The sequence below is a fragment of the Oncorhynchus mykiss genome, chromosome 13, assembly GCF_013265735.2.
Source record: "Oncorhynchus mykiss isolate Arlee chromosome 13, USDA_OmykA_1.1, whole genome shotgun sequence".
In the NCBI taxonomy this organism is placed as follows: Eukaryota; Metazoa; Chordata; class Actinopteri; order Salmoniformes; family Salmonidae; genus Oncorhynchus; species Oncorhynchus mykiss.
This window is the reverse complement of record NC_048577.1, coordinates 15,391,328-15,412,469: the sequence shown is the minus strand read 5'-3', so window position 1 is coordinate 15,412,469 and position 21,142 is coordinate 15,391,328. Positions and strand designations below refer to the sequence as shown.

Here is a 21,142-nt window from a genome sequence, read left to right as displayed (position 1 = left end):
ATCGGTCTGTAGTGGTATTTTGACAGCTATGAAAAATGCAGATGAAAACTCTCTAGGTAGATAGTGTGGTCTACAGCTTATCATGAAATACTCTTCTATTCATGTCGTAGTTCAGCCACGACTCGGTGAAACATAAGATATCACAGTTATTAATGTCCAGTTGGTAGGATGTACGTGCTTTTAGCTCGTCCAATTTATTTTCCAGTAATACGGACGGCAAGGGCAGATTAGCCACTCGTCGGCGGATCCTCACAAGGCACCCCTAACTCTTTTCGCAATATCTTTGCCGCCTCTTCCTCGTGCGAATGATGGGGACGAGGGCCTGTTTGCGTGTCTGGAGTAAATCTTTCTCGTCCGACTCATTAAAGAGAAATTCTTCACCCAGTTCAAGGTGAGTAATCGCTGTTCTGATTTCCAGAAGTTATTTTCGGTCATAAGAGACGGTAGCAGCAACATTATGTACAAAATAAGTTATAAAAAATGCGAGAAAAAAAAAATAGCATGGTTGGTTAAGAGCCAATGAAACGGCAGCCATCCTCTCAATTCAATTAGCAATGTAGAAGCATTCATAATAATCAATTCAATTAGCAAGGTAGAAGCATTCATATTAATCCATTGAGGCTCATTATCACACCTGTGACAAGTTGAACCATTCTACCTTACAGTGAATGCCAAGTCAAAGTCTTCAGATTGTACTGTCAAAAAATTTTAAAATTAGATTACACAGGATTTTTTTCCTACCAATGTACACAATCTACTCCACAATCTATTTCCAAAGTGACATTTTGGGAGGGAGTACTGCATTTAAAAGCAAACTCATTATTTATTGTGATATCTCCCCTTTTGTGCATATTCAAATACTTTGCCGTCAACGGATAATATATGTATATAAAAATGATGTTGACACTAGCATATAAAAGCATGCTGATGTCATTGACATTGAGATAACGAGTCAGATCTGCCTCTGTGTGCCATTATATTTTCCATTTTTGTGTTGGCAGCATCATGTTATGTGTATGCTTGCCACCGGCAGGGGCTGGGGAGTTTGTCAGGATCAAAAGAAATATGAAAGGAGCAAAACCCAGGTAAAAAGTTAGAGGAATACACATCTCAGTCTTCTGAAAACCCTGGGATAGAGTTGTATCATTCAGTGGGGAAATTACACAATGTTCTATGCAAAAGACACGCCAGATTAGCTTTCCAAGAGGTGTTGAGTGTTCCAGCCTCAGTCCTGACTTACATTTCAGAGACAAGGTATGAATATTGCTGTCCATGAATGAATTACAACTAAATTTACTGAGCTGGAGCAATTTTGACAATGGATAAATGTTGCCCTAAGACAGCTTTTCCCAAACTCGGTCCCGGGGACCCCAAGGGGTGCACGTTTTGGGTTTTGTCTTAGCATTACACAGCTGATTCAAATAATCAACTTATCATCAAGCTTTGATTATTTGAAGCAGCTGTGTAGCGCTAGTGCAAAAACCCAAACGTGTACCCCTAGTTTGGGAAACACTGCCCTAGGAGTTGTTTAAAGTTGGTAGAATCTTATTCAAAACAATTCACAGCTGTAATGGCTGCCAAAAGTGCTTGGGGTGTTTAAAATATATATATAAATATATATATAATTATTTGGAAAATGTTCTGTAATTCAATTTTAAAATGTGGAGTAGGTTGTGTAGATTGCAAAATGTGAATCCTTCACAAGCGACTGTATGTACAGTACCTCTATATTTGTCCCCGCTGTGTTGTGTCTGATGACCCTGATTCTTATCTGAACAGTACAGGAAGTGTGCGCTATCCGGTTTGCTCTGTGTATTGCAGAGGAAAGTGTCGCACAGCCACAGCACATGGGCAGGGTACTCACTCAGGAAATAAGTCAACCTACAACTGCATCTAAAATAGGAAGAGATAGCAGTGTTGCTGTGCAAGGATCTCTTTTTCGTTTCCTCCTCTACGGTACGTCCATAACGACCATTGCCGGGTACAACTAAATGTACAACTAGACTACTTATTCCAGTCAGGTAAGTGTTATTATTGCAACTTTTATTTTGATTGAGAAATAATGCTGTTTTGTGTGCATACTGAAGGAATTGACCAAAAGTTAGATGCTTTCGAGCCAACAAGGAAGTCCCCATCTCGGTCTCTCATCCACTCCCTGTTCTTTATGCTTAGCATTGTCGTTTCTCAACTGATATGATACATCGTTATGGATTTCTGCTAAATCGGAATTTCACAGAACCTACCTGCACCTTTGATTTCATTGCACACACTGATGCACCCATCGAAGGTTTGGTATAATTTATCGTACTGTGTTTTAAAATCTCATATTGGACTTCACATGCGTTTTGAATGAGAAGGATGGGAAAATAGATATATATCAACATGGATATCATAGAATAGAAACCACATTTTTCAAATGTCTTATTCTACTCCACAGAGACAACGTTAAGGATGCAAGATACCATTCTTCGGGTGTTTGTGCTGGCAGTTAGTCTACTGTATCCCATCCCCAGAGAGGACAGAACAGGACAGGTTCAGGAGCAGGATGATCACATAATGGGCATGCAGGAGCGTGAAGATTGGCTGCTGAGGGAGAGGGCAAAGCTAGAACAGGAAGTGTCACCACTGGTAACCCAAGAGGAAGGGCCCATCGACCAAAAACCCTTACAACTTGAAGTACAACAGGCCGATCAAATTGACCAGAACCATTATCAAAAGGGCTTGGAAGAGACTCTCATCGAACAGAAACATTCTCAAGAGAACAAAGAGAAAGATGAAGAGAAAGAGGGATCTCACATTGACCATAAGCTTTCACAAGTACACCAAGATGTACCTAAGACAGAGCAAAACCAATCACCAGAGGACAAGGAACAGTCTACCGTTGACCTCAGCCTATCATTAACCCTTTCACAAGGAAACGACCAAGAGCAGCATGCTTCGGACACAGAGGCATTTCACAATGACAAGAAGCTGTACCACTTGGACAAGGACATGGCGAATGTCAATCAACAGTGGCCACAAGAGGTCCAGACTGGTAGTTGCAATAGTGACCAACAGACATCACCAGAGCGTCAGGAAGAGTCTCAGGTCGACCAGCAGCAATCTAAAACAGACCAGGAAGCAGAACAGGAGGTGTCACCTATCTTCAGTACATCATCAGAGGGGAACCAGCAAGAGCATCTCACAGACCAGCCGTCTAACACACATCAGGAAGTTAAAGTACCACCCAGCCTCAGAAAGTCAGACGACCAGCAACATCTCACAGAACAATATAACACAAACCAGGAAGAGACACCGATTCTCAGCGAAGCATCAAAGGATGACCAGCAGCAGGAGCATGTCACTAATATCATAGACTCGGAGAGCGACTACACCTGGTACCTATGGAACGCATACTCCCTCATCTCTTTTGTTCATTTCTCCATTAAATTCTTCAGAAGACGTTCACAGAAGAAGCCCCATCCAGGAGAGATCATTCAGGAGGATATGGAAGACATCTCTGTCGTGAAAAACCTCTCGGCTGACGTTCCTCTACCGGACCGTGACACACTCAACCGTTTTTACGACAAATGTGTCAAAGTCTCACCCAATGAGAGCTGGAGGGTGACTGAGTTTGTGGAGGGTTTTGCTAATGACCTATTAGAAGCCATGAGGAGCATGACTGATGTGGAGGTTGGCATGGTGATTGAAGACTTTGTGGTGGAGAGCAGGATCAGTTCCCTTGTGTGTGACATCATAGTCCCCATTGCCCCGTTAGAGCCATACAGTTTCCAGTTTCAACTCTGGTGTAACCAGGCTATTGATGATATGCCACCTGAAATGGAGGGCTGTGGTAGAGTCAAAATGGTGGATGGTGGTGTGAACCAAAATGGCTGCCCATGTCACACAGCTGCCATAGGAGATGATGATATGCTATGCCTGCTGTGTTGTGGCAATGAGAAAGTCAAAGTGGTGAAAGTCACTGATGTATTGGATAATGCCCTTTGCTCAAAACACACCCCTTACCTGGCCAAAACCCAGGTTACCAAATGGTTCCAGACCACGATTAGAAAAGCTTGGGGACAGATATCCCACAAATACGAATTTGAGCTGACATTTCGCAATATGGACGCCCCAGGAGCTCTGATGGTTCGATTCAGATCAGGGAAGGTGATAGCCTTCGATATGGCTCCCGTGGTGAAACTCAAAGACACTGAAGCTTATTTCACCATTTCTCCTTCCACCCCAACTACGAACAAATCCTTGGACACATACTGGAGCCTCTCGTTGACCACTTACGAGGACCACTTCCTGAAGTATCTGACCAATCACCTGCCTGAAAACTCCTGCCACATTCACTGCCTTGGAATTGTAGCGTTCCTTCACAAAAAGCAAACGGGCCTCACAGGCAGAAGTATCCTGACAGATCATCACTTCAAAACAGTGTTAATTCACTTGCTTTTGAGTAAAGAGCCTTCTGACTGGTACCCTGAACACTTGGCTAGCAGGTTACGTGATGCATTGAGCTTCCTAGAAAATAGCCTTCAGGGCAGGAAGTTGCTTCACAGCTTTATTGGAAAGCCTCTGGTTCCAAGTGAGATTGGACTCCCTGCTGTATTTAGTGATGCAGAGCCTGTAAACCTCTTCCGCCCTCTTGGGGTACAAAATGGCAGCTACACCAAGACTGTAAAGCACTTGCAAGAGATGCTCAGGAACTCTTCCATGCTGATACAGGAGTATTTGCCAAAGCCAAAGGAATGCAATGGTCTGGACAAAACTTCAACTGGCAGAGTGTTGAACAATTTAAGGTCTATACTGGACAATTAACTGTAAAGATGCCAAATCTAAAATGACATGAGGAAACAGTGATTTCATGTTATTGAAATGCAACTGAAAAGTTCCACCCCACCACCAAGACCCAAATAAATGCTTATTTGAAGTTACCCGAAATACTTTAGAATTTTTCCAACGTGGGCCAAAACTACATTTAAGTGATTTCCTATAGCCCAATTGAAAAAGTAAAAATATTTCCAAATACCAAACAGACCTGGGGTCAACTGCGTGGTAGTATATACACTGAACACAATAGTTAGATCATAGATCAGTAAATTGAAATACATTAGGCCCCAAGCTACATATTTCACAGGACTGGGCAGGAGCACAGCCATGGTGGGCATTCCCACACCCACCAACTTGGGAGCTAGGCAGAGCCAGGCCAAGCCAGTAGCAATGAGTTTCCCCCCCACAAGAGGGCTTCATTACACAGAAGTACGCCATTTATCAGCTGTCTGAGTGGCTGGTCTCCAATGACCCTACAGATGAAGAAGCTGGATGTTAAGGTCCCGGGCTGGTATAGTTACTCATGGTCTGCAGTTGTGAGGCCAGTTAGACAATGCCCAGTGTTCTAAAATGTGCGGTAGTTTATGGTAGTGAAATTAACAAAATTCTGGCAAACGCTCTGGACACAATTTAAACATTGTGGTCGTGTGACAACTGCATATTTATGAGTGTTTTTTTGTTCCCATCACAAGGTCCACCTGTGTGATGATCATGCCATTTAATCAGCTTCTTGATTTGCCACACCTGCCAGGGTGATGGAGTACCTTAGCAAAGGAGAAATGCTCAAACATGGATTTCAACAAATGTGAACACTTGAACTAAGCTTTATACGTATGGAACATTCCTGGGTTCTTTCATTTCAGCTCATGAAATTAAGTTCACATGTTGGATTTATATATTTGGGGATTTTAAAAATTATATACCAATAATTTCCAAATGCATTCCAATATTCAACTACTTCAAAATAAATCATCACCAAATATGTCTGAAAGTAATATTTGAACCCAGTTCTGCCTGGACCTCTGCAGCCATTTTGAATGAACTCAATACACATGATAGTTTAAAAAGTTTATTTTATCAAAAGCATTGTCCACTGCTCATCAAACCCTCCCAACAGCACCTGAAACCATGAGGGAAAAACACTATTACTTTCAGAAATGTTCTTATATTAACATGAAACATTCTTAAGAATTAAGCAGAGGGACTGAGTACCTTCAGTAGCCCCGTCGTTGAAGGTTTCCATGCTCCACGTTTTATTTTTAGCATGTTCGTCATGGGCCATCGTCATAAAATGACTGGTCACAGTTTGTGCGTGAGCTATGAGAGCATTATCAGATCAGTATTGCATTTCCAGATTACGGTCAAACAAACCAGAAAGTAAAATAACAGTGGTATGAATGCCCGGGTTAAGTCCTCAAAAATGGCTTCCCATTCCCTAATGTGCTCAGATGAAAGGGTTGGTGACAATGAGACAAGACATTACTGGTCATGAACCAGGCCTATGCTCACCGGAGGGTCGTAGAGAAGGAGAAGGACAAGAACCGACACAGCATGAGCAAACCGCAGCTTCACCATACAGTTCCACCCACCTAGGACAATCACAGCAAATATTAGTTAACCCTCATAGCAAGGAGTCCCTCAGAACTCAATCAATCAGGTGAACCTACTTTTTAGTCTTTGTGTCATAGTTGCAGGACTTGGAACTTGGAGTTGGAGTGACATTTCCCGTACTTATTTCACAGTGCAAGTGGAGTTTCTGGAAGAAAATAAAAGTATGTTCTCTTTAAGGTGCATTACTGTAGGACTATAGTATTAAAGAAGCAAACCATCATGATTAGTTGTTTGGAGATTCACACATGAGTCAGACCTGATTGTCCAGGCCCTGGAAGATGAAAGCTCCAACAGTGAACCTCAAAGCATTGTTGGTTGTGTGTGACAGGAACTTTGACTGGACAGTATTCTTGCCATCCACCATGCATCTAGTGAAGAGAAGATTATGCACTTAAATCTAATCCCTCCAATGTGGGACAAGGTTCACCCGCTGGTTCTTATTCTCACCTTGTAAACCAGGGACTGAGTTACAAAAGACACTAGGGCTGTGTTACACAGGCAGACAGTTCTGAGTTCTCTTGGTTGAGGTTTAACAGCCGTTGGCATCCAATATATTGCGTTACCACCCCCAACCGAATTATAGGTCCAGTACACTGATACAAAATGGGAACCAAAAACACTGATTACACAATTTTAACCTCATCTGAGCCTTCCCCAGGACAATGGGCTGAGAGGACAGGACACTACCATGCTACACGTGTCCCCGCCACCTTACTGAAGCACATGCAACTCAATGGCCTATCCCTCTGTGCTGTCGGACATCCCATTCACAGGAATCCTCAGATTTGCTCACCCTTGACCCATTCTCTACTTCACTCCCTCAGCATTCGACACCGCTCTGACTAGCCACCGAACACTTGAGCCCCAGCAACATGTGCACCCTACAGTTGACCACTTTATCCAACAAAACTACACTTATCTCCCTTGCCCTTCTGCACACTTCCACATCTTGGAATCTCCCTCCTACACACTGACAGGACCATAAATGTTGCAGCTGAAACAGCAGTGGATTTGCCACAAAAGCGCCAACAGGATAAGTGATACATCCTAACATGATCTTGTCAGGTAAAGACTGACAACTCAAAAGGACTGAGTGACACCGTGTCGCCCCCGGGTCTGCATCGCACCAAACTTCACAGGAATCGTCAACTTCCATTGCGCCACCTCTACACTAACCCAGAATTGACTCCCTTCAATGGTGCGCAAAGACAGACTATACTAGTTGTCGCACAGAGCGCCTGCTTCCTCTGATCTAAAGAAACACAATCACAAGTCCACTTGACCTACTCAAAAGCACACCCTCTTTCCCACCCATGGATCAGCCAAAAGACCTGGTTCCATCCTCTTAAAAAAATCTGTTCTACTGGACCAAAATGCATCTTTATCATAACCATGCCCTCAACACAAGGCTCATGCTCCTCACAAACCTTTACCCCTTCAATTTCACCTCCATAACTCGAACTGGCATCTGGCCCACTTTCAACTTGACAGTCTTCCTCAACATATCCCTTTCCCTGTTATTGCTAGAGTCTAATTCAAAACCATCCTCTGCCACCATTTGTCTTTAAAACCTTTCCTTCCAATCCTCTTCCCTTAACCAATTACCCGACTCCTGAAAATCCTACATTTTCCCAAGCTGAAATGTCTTCAGGCTTTGGGAGACATGCTAAGCTCTGTACTCCCACTGCAAACTTCAATTTCACCAATCAGATAAGTTCTGAAAAAGACATGTGATTGGTCTTTCAACCAAATTAGTGGACAAAATAGAGTTAGACTGCCTGTGTAAACTGCCCAGCTGTGGAATCTAGCCAATTAACAAGAAATTAACCACCAGGAACAAGATAAATTGTAGTTCTATTACAAAGAGGTTTTACCCATAGTTGTCGACCACAGTGTATTTGAGAGTGGAGTTGGGGCTAGCAGTCACGTAACAGTTGTTAATATACACCCGCCGATGCAAAGAAATAGTGGGAACTTTGGCCTCAAAGTACATTGGTTGTCCAATGATATAGGTTTTATTTCCAGCGAGCTTGTTCCATGATTCTGAAGAGAAAGAATAGAGTTAAAGTTTAACAATACTGCAAGTGTATTCTGATTTGGGTGACATCTGTCAAGTCAACTCACCATCATAAGATGTGAGGGTGACGCCAACCTTTGATTTAAGGACCTTGAAGACTTTCCCCAACAAACGAGGATGAAAGCCAAACTTGTAAGAGTGGTGGATCCTGTAGAAAAATGGCCGTTAGTGCAGTCAGACACTCAATAATATCCAGACTAGCATACTACCTAGTATGGAGCCATGTATAGGATATGCTAGTGTGGACATTGGAACGTAGCCACCAAATGTGAAATCATGATGAAGTGGTGGTTCACCGATTGTAGCGGCATTCGATGTGAACCGAGAATGGCAACTCCCTCACAATACCGCCTATGGCCTCTGGCTCGTACTTCAGCACGTTGGAGTAGGAAATATAATCAGCGGTACACTGGAATAGGAGGGGAAAAAAACAAACTCTAAAAACCACCAATACATTTAAACATACTCGATCACTACAGCCATGGAAATACAATCCCTTCAGACAGTCGCAATTTGACTGGATCACTCAGGGCATACATTTGATGTCTGAGTGACAGGGGATTGTATTTCTGATGGCATCGGTAGCCAACCTTTCTATGGAAGCTACAGCTTTTGATGTTGTAGAGCATGTAGTAGTGTTCCGCGGTGGATTTGTTGACTTTGCATTTGTGGAGTTTGAGGTACTTGCAGGCGTCGGGGTTGGTGAAGGCATCCTTTCTGATTCTCACATAAATCCTGTCGAGGTGGCACAGGACCTCAACCTTCTTAGAGTGAGCTGGAGGAGTGGTGGGAGGAGAGGCGGTGGGCAGCAGGATGTGCTTGACTGAGGGGGGCAGCGGCCTGAACTTCCCTTCAGGCTTGAAGACATTCGCTTGGTCCTCAGAAGCACGAATAGGGATGTATACTGGTAGCTTCAGATAGTCTGGCTTACGAGAATGCTCCAACATGGGACTGGCCACGATTTGGGAACGAGATCTGACCTTGGGTTCAGAGTCGTCATCAAACCTCAATCGCTCTGTCTCATCCCACAGAACTTCAGAGTCATTCCCATCATCAACAGCTAAAGGGAAGCCCTTACCTGACAAACAATACACAGAGGAGTAACTCAGGAGCAAAAGCACCAATTTCACCACCATCTTGCCCTTCACCACCAAATCTCTCTCTCAACTAATCCAGAACAGTGGCAAGGTGCATGAGAGAACCACCATTTGCTTGTGTGTTTTATATACTAGCTACAGCACCCAAGTAATTGCAACACCTGGTGCTGACTTTAATCAGTAGCAGAATCAACCAATTAGCAGTCACCAGAGCCCAGTTTTTCAAAAGTTGTATGATCATAGTTTCATTTTAAAGCAGCCATAAATCGCCTTGTGACGGGGAATGGACGTTTATTATGTTCAACAGGGAGGGGCAGTTGAAAGTAAGATTCACAATAAAAGGTTTTATTGTTGAAACCTTTCTAGCCTGTCTATCTATGGGTGACAGGGTTGACATCATGTTTGACCCACTGACGTTTCCACCACAAAATGGGCCAAAAGAGTAGAACCAGCCCACCTGCTTTTATACTATAGTTTGACTATAAGTTGTTAAATGTTTCTTATGAAATAAATATTTTAAAATAAATTGTTTCACTACGTTGAAACGAGAGCTCAGTTCAGAGTTGACCTTAAAATGAGGGACAGATGCATATTAAATCACATTAAATGAATAATAATCTTCAGAAATTAATTTGTCAAAGCAACAAAATAACAAAGCAACAAAATTACTAGGGCTTTCCAATGACGGTGGACTCTTGGAGAAATGTTGGTATTAAGTGGGAACCAACTGAAGCTAGGACAGCAGAGTCCCTACACATCTTCCGAAAACATCTGAAACCCTACCTCCTCAAACAATATCTTAAAATCTTTCATACAAGTCAGAGGGTGCACAGTCACATGTCAAAATTTGGAATTTTGGCACTTTAGCAAGTCATTATCCATATAAAAAAATCTGCTTATTAAATTATCCATGTGGTCTATATTAAAGGGCACTTCAATTAATAGAACAGGCTTTTAAAATTCAATATTGGTGCACAATTTTCACCCTACTTAAAATATCAAACGGAAGCAAATGGCACTCATTTCGTGGAATGACCCAAATGCTGGAAGAAGTAAATCGTCAACCTTGGCTTTATACCTGTACAGACCATAAACTCCAGGTGGCAGTGTGCACCCTTTCAGTTTGTTTACCAACTCAAAGAAGTAGTAGAAGAAGAAAATGGGCTACTTCAAAATGGAGATGAGATGGCCTCAATGGTGCCACAATGTTGCGTCACAGAGAGAACAAGGAGCCAGATGTTTCACCATAAAATCTTAAGCATCTGGTTGGAATTTCCGCTTGGTGGGGAGAGGAGGCCAAGTGGCCGGCAGTGGGAGCGAGATGGAACTGGGCCGACATTTGGCTGATTTTCTCATCGAAGAAAAGCCCGATCTCAATACAGTTTTCTGTTCCCAAAACTATGATCTGTTATGAACAGAGTACACTACGTTTTGTAGATGTGACCCTTTGCCAAAGTTTTAAAAAATTACATTGTTTACATCGAATTTAGTTATCTCACACTTCACAGAGAAGGCACTCTCTTCTTCTTTGTCTTCTTCTTCCGTGGGGTTTAATGGCGGTTGTCATCCAATATGTTTCATTACCGCCCCCAACTGGACTCTAGTAGAAGAAAAAATATATATAGAAATAGTGGCATGAGGTATAAATGCACAGTGAATAACAATAACGAGTAAAAATAACATGACTATATACAGGGAGTACCAGTACCTAATCGATGTGCAGGGGTACGAGGTAACTGAGGTAGCTATGTACAGTTGAAGTCAGAAGTTTACACATACCTTAGCCAAATACATTTAAACTCAGTTTCTCACAATTCCTGACATTTAATCCCTGTAAAAATGCCATGTTTTAGGTCAGTCAGGAACACCACTTAATTTTAAGAATGTGAAATGTCAGAATAATAGCGGAGAGAATGATTCATTTCAGATTTTATTTCTTTCATCACATTCCCAGTGGGTCAGAAGTTTACATACACTCAGTTAAAATTTGGTAGTATTGCCTTTAAATTGTTTAACTTCGGTCAAACGTTTCAGGTAGCCTTCCAGGAGCTTCCCACAATAAGTTGGGTGAATTCTGGAACATACCTCCTGACAGAGCTGGTGTAGAGCTGGTGTAACTGAGTCATTAAAGAGAAATTCTTCACCCAGTTCAAGGTGAGTAATCGCTGTTCTGATTTCCAGAAGTTATTTTCGGTCATAAGAGACGGTAGCAGCAACATTATGTACAAAATAAGTTATAAAAAATGCGAGAAAAAAAAAATAGCATGGTTGGTTAAGAGCCAATGAAACGGCAGCCATCCTCTCAATTCAATTAGCAATGTAGAAGCATTCATAATAATCAATTCAATTAGCAAGGTGGAAGCATTCATATTAATCCATTGAGGCTCATTATCACACCTGTGACAAGTTGAACCATTCTACCTTACAGTGAATGCCAAGTCAAAGTCTTCAGATTGTACTGTCAATTTTTTTTTAAATTAGATTACACAGGATTTTTTTCCTACCAATGTACACAATCTACTCCACAATCTATTTCCAAAGTGACATTTTGGGAGGGAGTACTGCATTTAAAAGCAAACTCATTATTTATTGTGATATCTCCCCTTTTGTGCATATTCAAATACTTTGCCGTCAACGGATAATATATGTATATAAAAATGATGTTGACACTAGCATATAAAAGCATGCTGATGTCATTGACATTGAGATAACGAGTCAGATCTGCCTCTGTGTGCCATTATATTTTCCATTTTTGTGTTGGCAGCATCATGTTATGTGTATGCTTGCCACCGGCAGGGGCTGGGGAGTTTGTCAGGATCAAAAGAAATATGAAAGGAGCAAAACCCAGGTAAAAAGTTAGAGGAATACACATCTCAGTCTTCTGAAAACCCTGGGATAGAGTTGTATCATTCAGTGGGGAAATTACACAATGTTCTATGCAAAAGACATGCCAGATTAGCTTTCCAAGAGGTGTTGAGTGTTCCAGCCTCAGTCCTGACTTACATTTCAGAGACAAGGTATGAATATTGCTGTCCATGAATGAATTACAACTAAATTTACTGAGCTGGAGCAATTTTGACAATGGATAAATGTTGCCCTAAGACAGCTTTTCCCAAACTCGGTCCCGGGGACCCCAAGGGGTGCACGTTTTGGGTTTTTTCTTAGCATTACACAGCTGATTCAAATAATCAACTTATCATCAAGCTTTGATTATTTGAAGCAGCTGTGTAGCGCTAGTGCAAAAACCCAAACGTGTACCCCTAGTTTGGGAAACACTGCCCTAGGAGTTGTTTAAAGTTGGTAGAATCTTCTTCAAAACAATTCACAGCTGTAATGGCTGCCAAAAGTGCTTGGGGTGTTTAAAAAATATATATAAATATATATATAACTATTTGGAAAATGTTCTGTAATTCAATTTGAAAATGTGGAGTAGGTTGTGTAGATTGCAAAATGTGAATCCTTCACAAGCGACTGTATGTACAGTACCTCTATATTTGTCCCCGCTGTGTTGTGTCTGATGACCCTGATTCTTATCTGAACAGTACAGGAAGTGTGCGCTATCCGGTTTGCTCTGTGTATTGCAGAGGAAAGTGTCGCACAGCCACAGCACATGGGCAGGGTACTCACTCAGGAAATAAGTCAACCTACAACTGCATCTAAAATAGGAAGAGATAGCAGTGTTGCTGTGCAAGGATCTCTTTTTCGTTTCCTCCTCTACGGTACGTCCATAACGACAATTGCCGGGTACAACTAAATGTACAACTAGACTACTTATTCCAGTCAGGTAAGTGTTATTATTGCAACTTTTATTTTGATTGAGAAATAATGCTGTTTTGTGTGCATACTGAAGGAATTGACCAAAAGTTAGATGCTTTCGAGCCAACAAGGAAGTCCCCATCTCGGTCTCTCATCCACTCACTGTTCTTTATGCTTAGCATTGTAGTTTCTCAACTGATATGATACATCGTTATGGATTTCTGCTAAATCGGAATTTCACAGAACCTACCTGCACCTTTGATTTCATTGCACACACTGATGCACCCATCGAAGGTTTGGTATAATTTATCGTACTGTGTGTTAAAATCTCATATTGGACTTCACATGCGTTTTGAATGAGAAGGATGGAAAAATAGATATATATCAACATGGATATCATAGAATAGAAACCACATTTTTCAAATGTCTTATTCTACTCCACAGAGACAACGTTAAGGATGCAAGATACCATTCTTCGGGTGTTTGTGCTGGCAGTTAGTCTACTGTATCCCATCCCCAGAGAGGACAGAACAGGACAGGTTCAGGAGCAGGATGATCACATAATGGGCATGCAGGAGCGTGAAGATTGGCTGCTGAGGGAGAGGGCAAAGCTAGAACAGGAAGTGTCACCACTGGTAACCCAAGAGGAAGGGCCCATCGACCAAAAACCCTTACAACTTGAAGTACAACAGGCCGATCAAATTGACCAGAACCATTATCAAAAGGGCTTGGAAGAGACTCTCATCGAACAGAAACATTCTCAAGAGAACAAAGAGAAAGATGAAGAGAAAGAGGAGGGATCTCACATTGACCATAAGCTTTCACAAGTACACCAAGATGTACTTAAGACAGAGCAAAACCAATCACCAGAGGACAAGAAACAGTCTACCGTTGGCCTCAACCTATCATTAACCCTTTCACAAGGACACGACCAAGAGCAGCATGCTTCGGACACAGAGGCATTTCACAATGACAAGAAGCTGTACCACTTGGACAAGGACATGGCGAATGTCAATCAACAGTGGCCACAAGAGGTCCAGACTGGTAGTTGCAATAGTGACCAACAGACATCACGAGAGCGTCAGGAAGAGTCTCAGGTCGACCAGCAGCAATCTAAAACAGACCAGGAAGCAGAACAGGAGGTGTCACCTATCTTCAGTACATCATCAGAGGGGAACCAGCAAGAGCATCTCACAGACCAGCCGTCTAACACACATCAGGAAGTAAAAGTACCACCCAGCCTCAGAAAGTCAGACGACCAGCAACATCTCACAGAACAATATAACACAAACCAGGAAGAGACACCGATTCTCAGCGAAGCATCAAAGGATGACCAGCAGCAGGAGCATGTCACTAATATCATAGACTCGGAGAGCGACTACACCTGGTACCTATGGAACGCATACTCCCTCATCTCTTTTGTTCATTTCTCCATTAAATTCTTCAGAAGACGTTCACAGAAGAAGCCCCATCCAGGAGAGATCATTCAGGAGGATATGGAAGACATCTCTGTCGTGAAAAACCTCTCGGCTGACGTTCCTCTACCGGACCGTGATACACTCAACCGTTTTTACGACAAATGTGTCAAAGTCTCACCCAATGAGAGCTGGAGGGTGACTGAGTTTGTGGAGGGTTTTGCTAATGACCTATTAGAAGCCATGAGGAGCATGAGTGATGTGGAGGTTGGCATGGTGATTGAAGACTTTGTGGTGGAGAGCAGGATCAGTTCCCTTGTGTGTGACATCATAGTCCCCATTGCCCCGTTAGAGCCATACAGTTTCCAGTTTCAACTCTGGTGTAACCAGGCTATTGATGATATGCCACCTGAAATGGAGGGCTGTGGTAGAGTCAAAATGGTGGATGGTGGTGTGAACCAAAATGGCTGCCCATGTCACACAGCTGCCATAGGAGATGATGATATGCTATGCCTGCTGTGTTGTGGCAATGAGAAAGTCAAAGTGGTGAAAGTCACTGATGTATTGGATAATGCTCTTTGCTCAAAACACACCCCTTACCTGGCCAAAACCCAGGTTACCAAATGGTTCCAGACCACGATTAGAAAAGCTTGGGGACAGATATCCCACAAATACGAATTTGAGCTGACATTTCGCAATATGGACGCCCCAGGAGCTCTGATGGTTCGATTCAGATCAGGGAAGGTGATAGCCTTCGATATGGCTCCCGTGGTGAAACTCAAAGACACTGAAGCTTATTTCACCATTTCTCCTTCCACCCCAACTACGAACAAATCCTTGGACACATACTGGAGCCTCTCGTTGACCACTTACGAGGACCACTTCCTTAAGTATCTGACCAATCACCTGCCTGAAAACTCCTGCCACATTCACTGCCTTGGAATTGTAGCGTTCCTTCACAAAAAGCAAACGGGCCTCACAGGCAGAAGTATCCTGACAGATCATCACTTCAAAACAGTGTTAATTCACTTGCTTTTGAGTAAAGAGCCTTCTGACTGGTACCCTGAACACTTGGCTAGCAGGTTACGTGATGCATTGAGCTTCCTAGAAAATAGCCTTCAGGGCAGGAAGTTGCTTCACAGCTTTATTGGAAAGCCTCTGGTTCCAAGTGAGATTGGACTCCCTGCTGTATTTAGTGATGCAGAGCCTGTAAACCTCTTCCGCCCTCTTGGGGTACAAAATGGCAGCTACACCAAGACTGTAAAGCACTTGCAAGAGATGCTCAGGAACTCTTCCATGCTGATACAGGAGTATTTGCCAAAGCCAAAGGAATGCAATGGTCTGGACAAAACTTCAACTGGCAGAGTGTTGAACAATTTAAGGTCTATACTGGACAATTAACTGTAAAGATGCCAAATCTAAAATGACATGAGGAAACAGTGATTTCATGTTATTGAAATGCAACTGAAAAGTTCCACCCCACCACCAAGACCCAAATAAATGCTTATTTGAAGTTACCCGAAATACTTTAGAATTTTTCCAACGTGGGCCAAAACTACATTTAAGTGATTTCCTATAGCCCAATTGAAAAAGTAAAAATATTTCCAAATACCAAACAGACCTGGGGTCAACTGCGTGGTAGTATATACACTGAACACAATAGTTAGATCATAGATCAGTAAATTGAAATACATTAGGCCCCAAGCTACATATTTCACAGGACTGGGCAGGAGCACAGCCATGGTGGGCATTCCCACACCCACCAACTTGGGAGCTAGGCAGAGCCAGGCCAAGCCAGTAGCAATGAGTTTCCCCCCCACAAGAGGGCTTCATTACACAGAAGTACGCCATTTATCAGCTGTCTGAGTGGCTGGTCTCCAATGACCCTACAGATGAAGAAGCTGGATGTTAAGGTCCCGGGCTGGTATAGTTACTCATGGTCTGCAGTTGTGAGGCCAGTTAGACAATGCCCAGTGTTCTAAAATGTGTGGTAGTTTATGGTAGTGAAATTAACAAAATTCTGGCAAACGCTCTGGACACAATTTAAACATTGTGGTCGTGTGACAACTGCATATTTATGAGTGTTTTTTTGTTCCCATCACAAGGTCCACCTGTGTGATGATCATGCCATTTAATCAGCTTCTTGATTTGCCACACCTGCCAGGGTGATGGAGTACCTTAGCAAAGGAGAAATGCTCAAACATGGATTTCAACAAATGTGAACACTTGAACTAAGCTTTATACGTATGGAACATTCCTGGGTTCTTTCATTTCAGCTCATGAAATTAAGTTCACATGTTGGATTTATATATTTGGGGATTTTAAAAATTATATACCAATAATTTCCAAATGCATTCCAATATTCAACTACTTCAAAATAAATCATCACCAAATATGTCTGAAAGTAATATTTGAACCCAGTTCTGCCTGGACCTCTGCAGCCATTTTGAATGAACTCAATACACATGATAGTTTAAAAAGTTTATTTTATCAAAAGCATTGTCCACTGCTCATCAAACCCTCCCAACAGCACCTGAAACCATGAGGGAAAAACACTATTACTTTCAGAAATGTTCTTATATTAACATGAAACATTCTTAAGAATTAAGCAGAGGGACTGAGTACCTTCAGTAGCCCCGTCGTTGAAGGTTTCCATGCTCCACGTTTTATTTTTAGCATGTTCGTCATGGGCCATCGTCATAAAATGACTGGTCACAGTTTGTGCGTGAGCTATGAGAGCATTATCAGATCAGTATTGCATTTCCAGATTACGGTCAAACAAACCAGAAAGTAAAATAACAGTGGTATGAATGCCCGGGTTAAGTCCTCAAAAATGGCTTCCCATTCCCTAATGTGCTCAGATGAAAGGGTTGGTGACAATGAGACAAGACATTACTGGTCATGAACCAGGCCTATGCTCACCGGAGGGTCGTAGAGAAGGAGAAGGACAAGAACCGACACAGCATGAGCAAACCGCAGCTTCACCATACAGTTCCACCCACCTAGGACAATCACAGCAAATATTAGTTAACCCTCATAGCAAGGAGTCCCTCAGAACTCAATCAATCAGGTGAACCTACTTTTTAGTCTTTGTGTCATAGTTGCAGGACTTGGAACTTGGAGTTGGAGTGACATTTCCCGTACTTATTTCACAGTGCAAGTGGAGTTTCTGGAAGAAAATAAAAGTATGTTCTCTTTAAGGTGCATTACTGTAGGACTATAGTATTAAAGAAGCAAACCATCATGATTAGTTGTTTGGAGATTCACACATGAGTCAGACCTGATTGTCCAGGCCCTGGAAGATGAAAGCTCCAACAGTGAACCTCAAAGCATTGTTGGTTGTGTGTGACAGGAACTTTGACTGGACAGTATTCTTGCCATCCACCATGCATCTAGTGAAGAGAAGATTATGCACTTAAATCTAATCCCTCCAATGTGGGACAAGGTTCACCCGCTGGTTCTTATTCTCACCTTGTAAACCAGGGACTGAGTTACAAAAGACACTAGGGCTGTGTTACACAGGCAGACAGTTCTGAGTTCTCTTGGTTGAGGTTTAACAGCCGTTGGCATCCAATATATTGCGTTACCACCCCCAACCGAATTATAGGTCCAGTACACTGATACAAAATGGGAACCAAAAACACTGATTACACAATTTTAACCTCATCTGAGCCTTCCCCAGGACAATGGGCTGAGAGGACAGGACACTACCATGCTACACGTGTCCCCGCCACCTTACTGAAGCACATGCAACTCAATGGCCTATCCCTCTGTGCTGTCGGACATCCCATTCACAGGAATCCTCAGATTTGCTCACCCTTGACCCATTCTCTACTTCACTCCCTCAGCATTCGACACCGCTCTGACTAGCCACCGAACACTTGAGCCCCAGCAACATGTGCACCCTACAGTTGACCACTTTATCCAACAAAACTACACTTATCTCCCTTGCCCTTCTGCACACTTCCACATCTTGGAATCTCCCTCCTACACACTGACAGGACCATAAATGTTGCAGCTGAAACAGCAGTGGATTTGCCACAAAAGCGCCAACAGGATAAGTGATACATCCTAACATGATCTTGTCAGGTAAAGACTGACAACTCAAAAGGACTGAGTGACACCGTGTCGCCCCCGGGTCTGCATCGCACCAAACTTCACAGGAATCGTCAACTTCCATTGCGCCACCTCTACACTAACCCAGAATTGACTCCCTTCAATGGTGCGCAAAGACAGACTATACTAGTTGTCGCACAGAGCGCCTGCTTCCTCTGATCTAAAGAAACACAATCACAAGTCCACTTGACCTACTCAAAAGCACACCCTCTTTCCCACCCATGGATCAGCCAAAAGACCTGGTTCCATCCTCTTAAAAAAATCTGTTCTACTGGACCAAAATGCATCTTTATCATAACCATGCCCTCAACACAAGGCTCATGCTCCTCACAAACCTTTACCCCTTCAATTTCACCTCCATAACTCGAACTGGCATCTGGCCCACTTTCAACTTGACAGTCTTCCTCAACATATCCCTTTCCCTGTTATTGCTAGAGTCTAATTCAAAACCATCCTCTGCCACCATTTGTCTTTAAAACCTTTCCTTCCAATCCTCTTCCCTTAACCAATTACCCGACTCCTGAAAATCCTACATTTTCCCAAGCTGAAATGTCTTCAGGCTTTGGGAGACATGCTAAGCTCTGTACTCCCACTGCAAACTTCAATTTCACCAATCAGATAAGTTCTGAAAAAGACATGTGATTGGTCTTTCAACCAAATTAGTGGACAAAATAGAGTTAGACTGCCTGTGTAAACTGCCCAGCTGTGGAATCTAGCCAATTAACAATAAATTAACCACCAGGAACAAGATAAATTGTAGTTCTATTACAAAGAGGTTTTACCCATAGTTGTCGACCACAGTGTATTTGAGAGTGGAGTTGGGGCTAGCAGTCACGTAACAGTTGTTAATATACACCCGCCGATGCAAAGAAATAGTGGGAACTTTGGCCTCAAAGTACATTGGTTGTCCAATGATATAGGTTTTATTTCCAGCGAGCTTGTTCCATGATTCTGAAGAGAAAGAATAGAGTTAAAGTTTAACAATACTGCAAGTGTATTCTGATTTGGGTGACATCTGTCAAGTCAACTCACCATCATAAGATGTGAGGGTGACGCCAACCTTTGATTTAAGGACCTTGAAGACTTTCCCCAACAAACGAGGATGAAAGCCAAACTTGTAAGAGTGGTGGATCCTGTAGAAAAATGGCCGTTAGTGCAGTCAGACACTCAATAATATCCAGACTAGCATACTACCTAGTATGGAGCCATGTATAGGATATGCTAGTGTGGACATTGGAACGTAGCCACCAAATGTGAAATCATGATGAAGTGGTGGTTCACCGATTGTAGCGGCATTCGATGTGAACCGAGAATGGCAACTCCCTCACAATACCGCCTATGGCCTCTGGCTCGTACTTCAGCACGTTGGAGTAGGAAATATAATCAGCGGTACACTGGAATAGGAGGGGAAAAAAACAAACTCTAAAAACCACCAATACATTTAAACATACTCGATCACTACAGCCATGGAAATACAATCCCTTCAGACAGTCGCAATTTGACTGGATCACTCAGGGCATACATTTGATGTCTGAGTGACAGGGGATTGTATTTCTGATGGCATCGGTAGCCAACCTTTCTATGGAAGCTACAGCTTTTGATGTTGTAGAGCATGTAGTAGTGTTCCGCGGTGGATTTGTTGACTTTGCATTTGTGGAGTTTGAGGTACTTGCAGGCGTCGGGGTTGGTGAAGGCATCCTTTCTGATTCTCACATAAATCCTGTCGAGGTGGCACAGGACCTCAACCTTCTTAGAGTGAGCTGGAGGAGTGGTGGGAGGAGAGGCGGTGGGCAGCAGGATGTGCTTGACTGAGGGGGGCAGCGGCCTGAACTTCCCTTCAGGCTTGAAGACATTCGCTTGGTCCTCAGAAGCACGAATAGGGATGTATACTGGTAGCTTCAGATAGTCTGGCTTACGAGAATGCTCCAACATGGGACTGGCCACGATTTGGGAACGAGATCTGACCTTGGGTTCAGAGTCGTCATCAAACCTCAATCGCTCTGTCTCATCCCACAGAACTTCAGAGTCATTCCCATCATCAACAGCTAAAGGGAAGCCCTTACCTGACAAACAATACACAGAGGAGTAACTCAGGAGCAAAAGCACCAATTTCACCACCATCTTGCCCTTCACCACCAAATCTCTCTCTCAACTAATCCAGAACAGTGGCAAGGTGCATGAGAGAACCACCATTTGCTTGTGTGTTTTATATACTAGCTACAGCACCCAAGTAATTGCAACACCTGGTGCTG

At 42.9% G+C, this 21,142-nt stretch overlaps 4 protein-coding genes across 4 annotated transcripts; 2 read left to right on the top strand and 2 right to left on the bottom strand.

Annotated features, from left to right (window-relative positions):
• Positions 1–1,813: 1,813 nt before the first annotated feature.
• On the top strand, positions 1,814–5,800 carry LOC118938219 (inositol 1,4,5-trisphosphate receptor-interacting protein-like). Its single transcript, XM_036940402.1, has 2 exons — positions 1,814–2,021; positions 2,438–5,800. The coding sequence occupies exon 2, from the start codon at positions 2,452–2,454 to the stop codon at positions 4,804–4,806; it is 2,355 nt and encodes a 784-aa protein (XP_036796297.1). The 5' UTR covers positions 1,814–2,021; positions 2,438–2,451; the 3' UTR covers positions 4,807–5,800.
• A 73-nt stretch (positions 5,801–5,873) lies between these two features.
• LOC110485746 (zona pellucida sperm-binding protein 3) lies at positions 5,874–9,719 on the bottom strand. The gene is made up of 9 exons (XM_021556902.2): positions 9,097–9,719; positions 8,803–8,915; positions 8,554–8,654; positions 8,304–8,472; positions 6,686–6,797; positions 6,486–6,574; positions 6,328–6,407; positions 6,031–6,135; positions 5,874–5,938 (listed from the first exon to the last, which is right to left on the bottom strand). Exons 1-9 carry the CDS (start codon positions 9,640–9,642, stop codon positions 5,919–5,921), a joined length of 1,335 nt encoding a protein of 444 aa, XP_021412577.2. The 5' UTR covers positions 9,643–9,719; the 3' UTR covers positions 5,874–5,918.
• A 3,475-nt stretch (positions 9,720–13,194) lies between these two features.
• Positions 13,195–17,169, top strand: LOC110485745 (inositol 1,4,5-trisphosphate receptor-interacting protein). Its single transcript, XM_021556901.2, has 2 exons — positions 13,195–13,387; positions 13,804–17,169. The coding sequence occupies exon 2, from the start codon at positions 13,818–13,820 to the stop codon at positions 16,173–16,175; it is 2,358 nt and encodes a 785-aa protein (XP_021412576.2). The 5' UTR covers positions 13,195–13,387; positions 13,804–13,817; the 3' UTR covers positions 16,176–17,169.
• Positions 17,170–17,242: 73 nt separating this feature from the next.
• LOC118938218 (zona pellucida sperm-binding protein 3-like) lies at positions 17,243–21,088 on the bottom strand. Its single transcript, XM_036940401.1, has 9 exons — positions 20,466–21,088; positions 20,172–20,284; positions 19,923–20,023; positions 19,673–19,841; positions 18,055–18,166; positions 17,855–17,943; positions 17,697–17,776; positions 17,400–17,504; positions 17,243–17,307 (listed from the first exon to the last, which is right to left on the bottom strand). Exons 1-9 carry the CDS (start codon positions 21,009–21,011, stop codon positions 17,288–17,290), a joined length of 1,335 nt encoding a protein of 444 aa, XP_036796296.1. The 5' UTR covers positions 21,012–21,088; the 3' UTR covers positions 17,243–17,287.
• Positions 21,089–21,142: the final 54 nt, after the last annotated feature.

What these genes read in the sequence shown, in the direction of transcription:
- LOC118938218 (XM_036940401.1), bottom strand. Translation starts at nt 21,011, where the DNA reads ATGGTGGTGAAATTGGTGCTTTTGCTCCTGAGTTACTCCTCTGTGTAT. An exon ending in TCCTTCTCTACGACCCTCCG is followed by an intron (nt 17,505 to 17,696) that starts GTGAGCATAGGC and finishes ATGCTCTCATAG; the next exon opens with CTCACGCACAAACTGTGACC. An exon ending in CAACGACGGGGCTACTGAAG is followed by an intron (nt 17,308 to 17,399) that starts GTACTCAGTCCC and finishes TCATGGTTTCAG; the next exon opens with GTGCTGTTGGGAGGGTTTGA.
- LOC110485746 (XM_021556902.2), bottom strand. Translation starts at nt 9,642, where the DNA reads ATGGTGGTGAAATTGGTGCTTTTGCTCCTGAGTTACTCCTCTGTGTAT. An exon ending in GCTGTAGCTTCCATAGAAAG is followed by an intron (nt 8,916 to 9,096) that starts GTTGGCTACCGA and finishes CTCCTATTCCAG; the next exon opens with TGTACCGCTGATTATATTTC. An exon ending in TCCAGGGCCTGGACAATCAG is followed by an intron (nt 6,575 to 6,685) that starts GTCTGACTCATG and finishes ATTTTCTTCCAG; the next exon opens with AAACTCCACTTGCACTGTGA.
- LOC118938219 (XM_036940402.1), top strand. Translation starts at nt 2,452, where the DNA reads ATGCAAGATACCATTCTTCGGGTGTTTGTGCTGGCAGTTAGTCTACTG.
- LOC110485745 (XM_021556901.2), top strand. Translation starts at nt 13,818, where the DNA reads ATGCAAGATACCATTCTTCGGGTGTTTGTGCTGGCAGTTAGTCTACTG.